Below are 8514 nucleotides of genomic sequence, written 5' to 3'. Positions count from 1 at the left end.
TTAAAATAAGGATTTAACTGATATGCACCGATGGTGTAAAATAATTTTACACTATCAACCAATATCAACCATGTTTTCCGCCGCATCACCCCACTTTCTTATATGACATGTCAAAATGATGGTTGTTTATTGGACGATTGTGTAAAACTATTTTACACTGTCGGTGCATATCAATTAAATAATAAGAACTTTAATTTCAACATTAGTTTCTCTCTTGTTAAAATAAAAAACATTAGTTTCTCAATTTTTTAAAAGTACAAAAAAAAATAATTTTGTGAATAACTTAAAATATACTGACCTTGTATAATAAAGAAAATATATATACTTACCTTAGTAAAAAAAAAGAAAAAAACTTAAAAATATGAATGCATAAACAGTATCATATTCTCGATTAACCATTCCAGTCCATTCCCAAATCCTCTGAATCGGAACCCTAACCCTAACCGTGAAACACCAAATTCGAACTTCAACAACCATGGTATGCATAAGAAAAGCCACCGTTAACGACCTACTCGCGATGCAAGCGTGTAACCTCTTCTGTCTACCGGAAAATTACCAGATGAAGTATTATCTTTATCATATCCTCTCTTGGCCGCAACTTCTTTACGTCGCAGAAGATTACAATGGACGTATCGTCGGTTACGTTCTCGCTAAGATGGAAGAGGAAACGAATGAGTGTCATGGTCATATCACTTCTCTTGCTGTTCTTCGTACTCATAGGAAACTTGGTATTGCTACTAAGCTTATGACCGCAGCACAGAATGCTATGGAACAGGTTTGTTACGATTCTGTTACGAGTTTGTTAGAATTAAGTTCACTTGTGAGAATTAGTTGAGAGAGTTTATGGATAAGAGCTTATAGCTTATGTGAAAATAAATTGACTTTATTTTATAATTTGTTATAGAAATAGTTTATATATAAACACTTAGTGCCCTGTTTGGATATACAATTTATTTGCAGCTTATAACTCAAGTGATTATGTATAGGTTATTTTGATAGCAAAAGATAAGAGTAGAGTTAACTTAGTATCGTATAAGTTATTTTCGTGTAAGTTACTTTCATAAGCTATCTTTGAGAACTTGTGAAAATAAGCTGAAAACAGCTATTAACAATGTCATAAGCTGTTTTCATAAGTTCTCTCAGCAGTCTCACAAAACTTATGTCAATAGATAAACTCAAGTTAACCAATCCAAACAGGCCTTTATTTAATAAGGGTTTAAGTTATCAACACTTAATTGAGCTGTTTATTGAAACATGGTTATAGTTAGTTACGTCTTGGTGATTAGTTACAACTTATAAGTATGCTAGTACTATCAAAGACAGTCAGAATCATTTCTAGAGTTAGTTGGGAGTTTGTGATTGTAATTATCTGTTAAAGTTCTGTTATACTTAAGCTCATGACTGCCACTCAAAATGCCGTGGAATAAGTTCCTCACTGACTCTGTTATAAGTTTGTTTGGATTAGTTAGTTATATCAAGGTGTCTAGTTATAATTTATACGTTTGTTACTTACTGTTAGAGATAATTAAAATTATATTTAGAGTTAGTTGGAGTTTGTGACTGTATGACTGCTGCCCAAAATGCTATGGCACAGGTTTCCTTCCGATTATGTTGCAAGTTTGTTAGTAGTTAGTTAGTTAGTTTTATCTGTAGAGTTAGTTGCATCATCTGAAGTACCGATACACAGTGTTATAGAATATTGGCCATGGTGGATATTGGTGGCGGATTGATATGGTAAATATAATATGGCAGGTTTTTCTGCTGTTGCAGCGCCACAAAATGGCCGCTATGGCAGGATTTTGGCTCTCCTACATGGACCGCCATTGTCAACACTGCCAATACAAATACAATACTGGCAAATAAACACATATATTAATTTGAAAAATGGAAGTAAGTTATTGAAATTTGAGAAAATGGAAGCAATTGAATGTAATCACATGTATAACACCGACCCGTGTCGAATACTGGACATAACTTTAATATGAAGTGTCAGTGCTACATAGGTTACATCACTCACAGTGTTCAGTTGCTAGTTTGGAGTAAATAAACAGTGTAATTAAGTACTTAGTGTATAATAGATTATGTATATGTATAATTTGTATCTATAATTAAATAGAAAATGAGATTAAACTATTATATATGGACTGTTGTTATGAGTTATTTTTACAACCTTTCATAAACACTTGTTCAAATGATTATAACATAAGAATAGAATCATCAATCATCTTCACAATTAGTGCACATGTAACTAGGAGATTATCAATTTCTAGTCTTAAACTAAAGAAAAAGTCTTATGAGGTTATTGGTGATTCTGTTGCATGCTTGTTAGGAGTTAGTTATATCCAGTGTTCAGTTAGAAGTTTGTCATTGCTTTTGTTAGTTAAAATCATATATAAAGTTAATTCAAGTTAGTGAATCTGTAACTGTTTATTAAAATTTTGTTATTAGGTCCAATTAGTATTGATTAAAATTCTAGCTTGTAGGGGATTCTTATCTGAAATGAGAATTTAGTTCTTAACTTACTCATAAGTTTTTATGGGTTTATTGGTGTTTATGCACTAGTTTGATGACAGAGTTTATAAATAGTTGAGCTGCCATGGTTGATTTCACCTTGTGAGAAAAGCTATTAGAAATTTAGAATACTCATAATCATTTTAAGGTTATTATATGAACCTTTTTTCATGAAAAGTTTATTCAATCTACATTTCTATTTGTTCGGACACATATAGTTTGTTGGGTTCAATGAATGGGAAGGGCGGGAGTGGAGAGAGGAGAAAGGATTTTATATGTATTGTGTTTGGTTCGACGAGGGGAGGAGAAGGATTTTAGTGGAGGGGAAGTAAAAATTTAATTTTTGTTTACCTTTTAATTTTTACTGTCACATTTCATAGAAGGATATTTAACTCAAACTTTTAAACAAATACTAGCTCGTCTCCAAATTCATCCACTCATGGGGTGGAGTTAAAATTGGCTCAAGAGGGATTTTGCTCCACTCCCTTCCAAAAAATTGAACCAAACAAATAATGTTTAAAATAATCCCTCCGTTTCATTTCCCTCCAACCTAGCGGACCCGTAGGGACAAGTTAATCTTACGTCAAACACTTGTGGCAATCATGAACAAGCTAGATTAGATGGAAAAGTTTGTAAAAAAGTTGTGGTGCAATAGTTGACTTTAACTTATGAGAGAAGGAGCTGTTAGTTAAAATACTCATAGATATTAGAATATAATTCTAACTTATTTTTCCTACAAGGTGGTTTGTTGGAAAGTTTATCTAAATTTTCTCGTAGTTAGTTGCCTCTGTATACCTCAATTCAAGTCATTTAAACACTTAACTGATATGCCGATTCTCTCACTCTCCCCCTCTCATTTTTTTAGAATTTCTCACTATATCGTAGATAATGTTCTACAATTCTATCTGTTAGAAGTTAGATTCATCAAGTTGTGTATAAGATGATAAGTGTGTGTCTTGTAATGGGACTTATAGTTTAAAAATTGGGTATGTTAACATGTGCACCAAAGGCACATGTTAAGCTACCTAAAAAGGAAATATAGCATTTAATGATACAAAATATTTAATGTTTAAAGAGTTGAATTCACAAACTTAACATTTAATGTTTACCACATTTATCTTCTTAACATGTATCTTTGGTGCACATGTTAACATTCTCCTTAAAAATTTAATCCTTACTGTTACTGTGTATGACACAGGTGTTTGGTGCCGAGTACGTGTCACTACATGTCAGGAAGAGCAACCGTGCAGCTTTTAATTTGTACACTGAGACCTTGGGGTACAAGATTCATGATGTGGAGGCCAAGTATTATGCTGATGGGGAGGATGCTTACGATATGAGGAAGCAACTCAAAGGGAAACAGTTGCATCCACCACAGCATCACCACCATCACCATCACCATGGCGGCGGCTGTTGTTCTGGGGAAACCAAGGGGAATGCAAAAGCCACCTGATTGCGAGAGCAATTTCCCCCCAATTTTTTGCCTGTTTCTTGATGTCATTGTTGTGAAAACAATTGGAACTTTGTTTACTTGTTTTATATTGACAAGATGGTAATATGTGTCCGAATAATGCTTTGTTACTTGTTGTAGGCTCATTTTGTTGTGTTCACTATTTTGTCTTTTTACAATGTGGATTTTTACTTCTCTTTTTTGAATGAATGCACTCGTTTGTGGTTCATGCCATGGTGCTTGATTATGGTTGCATTCAAATAAATATCTTGGTAGAGAGAAATGTATACACATAAAAGAGATGGTAGAGAGAAATGTTGAAAGAGAGAATAATTGTTGAGATAGGTACTCTCCTTTAATGCAAGGCTCCTATGCCCTGTTTGGTACAAGCACCTCAACCACTGCTTGTAATCATGATGTACGTTATTATGACTTCATTACTAGCATATCATGATCACAAACTATACAAACTATTTCTGAAATAGTTTTTCCCATGCCCTATTTATCACCTTGCGGTCCACACTTAATAAATAAACAAACTTCTTCCATAAATTAATTTTTGCCAAATTGATACTATATTGCACAAGCTCATTAATGTTATTACCATCAAAACTCTTTTAATGCATGAATATGATGATCATGCAAAGATTTTGAGAGGTTTTAGAATATCTAATCTAATAATCAAGTACTATTTAATTAGGTAGGGTTAATAGCAACCCATCTCCTTTTACTTTTACATAATCTTTCTTTAATACAATACCAGCAACCATTATGAATTACAACTGTTTTAATCACTAAATACAATACTATACTGAGACAAATGATTTAATTTTTTCAAGTTAAATATACTTTACACTGTCAAACCAGCAGTGTAAGCAACACCAGTGGAAGGTAACCACAGATTTCCTTCAATAAATTGAGCCACAGTAAACTTTTCAGCCTCCCTCGAATCATTCAATACGCGATACCCTGGCCATTTCACTCGGCTAGCTACCCCAGCACCAGGTCCAGTGTTCATGTACTCATTGTAAGTCAATGTGTCCAAAGCAAACTTTCCGTTCATCTCCAACCACCCTTCAGGACTTATTATGTTACTAAAGTAGGATTGCATGAAAATTGTTCTCGAGTAAGTCTTCCAGGGTCTACCTAGGTATGTTTGGATGGTTCCAACCGATGGTAGAAGGTCAGAGTCTGCTGAAATGTTGCAAAATTGGAAGGAGAAACCGGTTGGTTGATTCGGGTCTTTTCGTCCTTGAGCAGTAATAGTGTTCTTTTGTGTAGGACCTCCTTTCTTGGCTAGTATTTGGCAATTCTGGAACACGGCTGTGGCATCTCCAAAAATGAAATCCACAGTACCAGCGATTCTGCACTCTCTGTAGAACTGACGCATCGCATGGGGATATAGGCTATCTTGATAGCCGAATATCCCAACCCGATAAAATACAGAGAGGTCAGAATCTGATCTTAATGCCACTGCTTGGTGCTTCTCAGGGCCAGCTGTGTTCTTAAATGAAATATCGCGTGCTATAAACCCTCGACCATTTACCGCTGCACATGCACATATATAAATAAGAAACTGAAATGAAAATTAAGGTTTGAGAATTTGGTCAGACTTACATTTCAACTATTAAAGATTAAGAAAATTATTATTGAAGCACATGCTAATTTAATGTTACTTATTAGTAGTTAGTTAGATGTACGAATTATGTTAGTTAATGTTTACAATAATAAGGTCCTACTGAGACTGTTGAAATGAAATTATACTTGCACACTTCCTTGAATTTTCTGAGGTGATTGATACTCATAACAAATTGACTCATGGAGTCCATGACTCCATGTCATCAGAATGATCCTTTCAAAGTTACTAATTATATGCAGACATAGATTATGATTTAGTTTGCTTAATACCAATCAAAACTGGTATCATGGTATATAAATTTAAATCACTTGCAATTCAAAATAGAAAAGCACCACATGCTGTTGCAAGCCTAAACTTGGCACTTATTGGGTTATATTTTCTTTCAAAAAATTTGCAAGTAAAGAATGTTTTTAAGGATCAAATGTCTTACATTATGAGAAAATGAGTGAAAACAAATCTTGATTCCAAAAGCAAATCTTTAAGCAAAACATATTATTAGGTTAATTATTATTGGTTAAAGCCAAGTAAATTTCCAGTTCTTCATTATACTACAGTAGCAAATAAATATTTAACAATTTATTTGGCTAAAAAGTAATTTAACTTTCATAAAAACAAAATATAACAAGTTATTGAAACATCTTCTGTAAAAAAAAAGACTTATTTTGAATCTTTGATAAAATGTTAGTATAAAACATTGAATTTAATAGATATATTATGTTAGTGTAAATTATTTTTATATGGACATTCAATATGAATCACATATTTCTCCGCATCATACTTATAAAGTGGGATATAATTGGTGCATATCTATTTACTTTAAAACTTTTTACATTTTCAACAAATCACAAACCATCATTTGTCTGATTTTTAAGGTTAGATGTAACTAAAGTCAAATATTTTAAGATTCCAATTGATATTGGTCGACAGTATAAAAAATCTTAACTGCGGGAATGCATATCAATTAGTAAATTCAAAAGATAAACTTATCAAAATATCACTACGACATATTTGTTTTTTTGGTCTTGCTAGGACACTTGTTAAGCATGTAAAATTTAAAAAAATTGCATTGAAAATAACAATTTTTAAACTTCAAAATAGTTAAATATACCATTTTTTAAATCAAAATTTCTATATTTAATTTGCTTTTTTAACAAATATCTTCACTCTAGCATTTTTCAAGTTCTTTTTCCTCATTTTATATGTATAGCTTTTAAACTAAACTCTTGTTTTTATCTTCCTTGAACATGAAACAGAATATTCTATCTTAACCCAATGTAACTTTTTCAAGTTTCACCTTATTGGAGTGCACATTTACCTTATTATTTTTTTCAAAAGTTTCTAAAAACAAAGAAAAAATAAAAGAGAAATTAAGGGGGTGAAATGTGAATGTAATCTTACCAAAGGTAGCTGATCGGAATGTAGTCCAACCATCGACTTTATTCCGATCACCGGAGATAACAGTAGCATCGATACCATCACCGATCATCATAATATTCCATTTCTTCTTACTAATCTCAACATTTTCAACATAAACACCTTTCTTTACATATATAACATATCTTTTCATGCTATATTCAGGTGCTTCCGAAATCGCATCCATCACCTTCTTGTAATCGCCACTTCCATCGGCCGCTACAACAGCATCAGCAGCCACTCCATTTTCCTTCAACAGCTTCTTATCCTCGTCATTAATCCACGAAGGAAATTGATCAGAACCGGTAGAAATTGCGAGTTGATCGTTGCTAGGATCTACTTCAGCTAGAAGACTCTTCACTAAGGACATTACAAGATCAAGAGCACTTGATACAAGACCCTTCACAACTGTACCTTCTAATCCTTCTATACATGTGTCTGGATTCACAAGAACAGCACTCAGCCATGTTCTTAGGTCAGAGCTTAGATTTCCAGTACTGTTATCCTTCCCTGTATTACAATTAGTGAGCTATAATCAGAGGAAAAATATAACAGCGCGGAGTTCATATATACCACTGACACGACACCAACACATATTGTTACAGATTATCTTGTTACAGATATAGTTAGTTAGTTAGTTAATAATAAACACATTTATTTACTAGTAACCAATTAATTATATGTGTAAAACTTTTATGTTTTTAAAATTATTATCGATATCTGTGTGTCAGTGTTAGAACACACATGTGTGTTTGTGTCGATGTTTTATGGATATAAAAAATTTAATAGTACCTTTGGGATTTTGTGTGGCGGACATGGACCAACTAAGTTGTTCGGAGGACATATCGAGTAATTCAAGGCAATCGGAAATGGCGTTTGAGAGACTAGAGTGGCCGAAGACGTTGAAGCCTGATAAAATGGAGGTGACGCGTTCTAGAATGGTGATAACTTCTTTGGCAGAATCGATAAATTTCAAGGGAGAAACTCGAAGACAGGTTGAAGCATTGAAATCAGTGGAAGCAGAAGTGGAGTGTGGAAGAGTGAGTAGAAGGAAGAAGAAAATGAATGTGGTTATTGTTAGTGTTTTTGTGTATGGTTGTGTTTTGGTATAGAGAGCCATTTTGTAACACTTTGAAATGTTGCAGGCAAATAAGAATTGATGATGTTGAGATTATTTAAAAAGGAGAAAAAGGAAAAAAGATTGTATAGATTATGGAATTTGAGGGACTATACTCTGTCTTCTTAAATGGTGTGGTTTTTGGTCACACATGAGATGGAGACTGTAGAGAGGTGGAAAACAACTCAGATACTTATAAGGTACAGATACAACCATAATTAAGATACGATACTTCTAAGATACTTTAAAAAGATAAAATATATTTACTACTTAATCGTTAACACTAATTGTATCAATCTCTTATCCTCCATTTTCATTTTTCAAAGAACAATTTAACTTTCAACTATGATTTATTTGTTTTTATTCTAAAAAAACAAACTGAAA

The 8514-nt window shown here is 33.0% G+C and overlaps 2 protein-coding genes across 2 annotated transcripts; one reads left to right on the top strand and one right to left on the bottom strand.

Annotated features, from left to right (window-relative positions):
• Nucleotides 1-360: 360 nt before the first annotated feature.
• LOC123914485 (N-terminal acetyltransferase A complex catalytic subunit NAA10) lies at nucleotides 361-4195 on the top strand. Its single transcript, XM_045965679.1, has 2 exons — nucleotides 361-775; nucleotides 3710-4195. Exons 1-2 carry the CDS (start codon nucleotides 476-478, stop codon nucleotides 3962-3964), a joined length of 555 nt encoding a protein of 184 aa, XP_045821635.1. The 5' UTR covers nucleotides 361-475; the 3' UTR covers nucleotides 3965-4195.
• Nucleotides 4196-4627: 432 nt separating this feature from the next.
• Nucleotides 4628-8312, bottom strand: LOC123914484 (pectinesterase/pectinesterase inhibitor PPE8B-like). The gene is made up of 3 exons (XM_045965678.1): nucleotides 7806-8312; nucleotides 6999-7523; nucleotides 4628-5509 (listed from the first exon to the last, which is right to left on the bottom strand). The coding sequence occupies exons 1-3, from the start codon at nucleotides 8131-8133 to the stop codon at nucleotides 4812-4814; spliced, it is 1551 nt and encodes a 516-aa protein (XP_045821634.1). The 5' UTR covers nucleotides 8134-8312; the 3' UTR covers nucleotides 4628-4811.
• Nucleotides 8313-8514: the final 202 nt, after the last annotated feature.

The sequence above is a fragment of the Trifolium pratense genome, linkage group LG3 (genome assembly GCF_020283565.1).
Source record: "Trifolium pratense cultivar HEN17-A07 linkage group LG3, ARS_RC_1.1, whole genome shotgun sequence".
Classification (NCBI taxonomy): Eukaryota; Viridiplantae; Streptophyta; class Magnoliopsida; order Fabales; family Fabaceae; genus Trifolium; species Trifolium pratense.
This window is presented reverse-complemented; position numbering and strand designations above follow the sequence as displayed.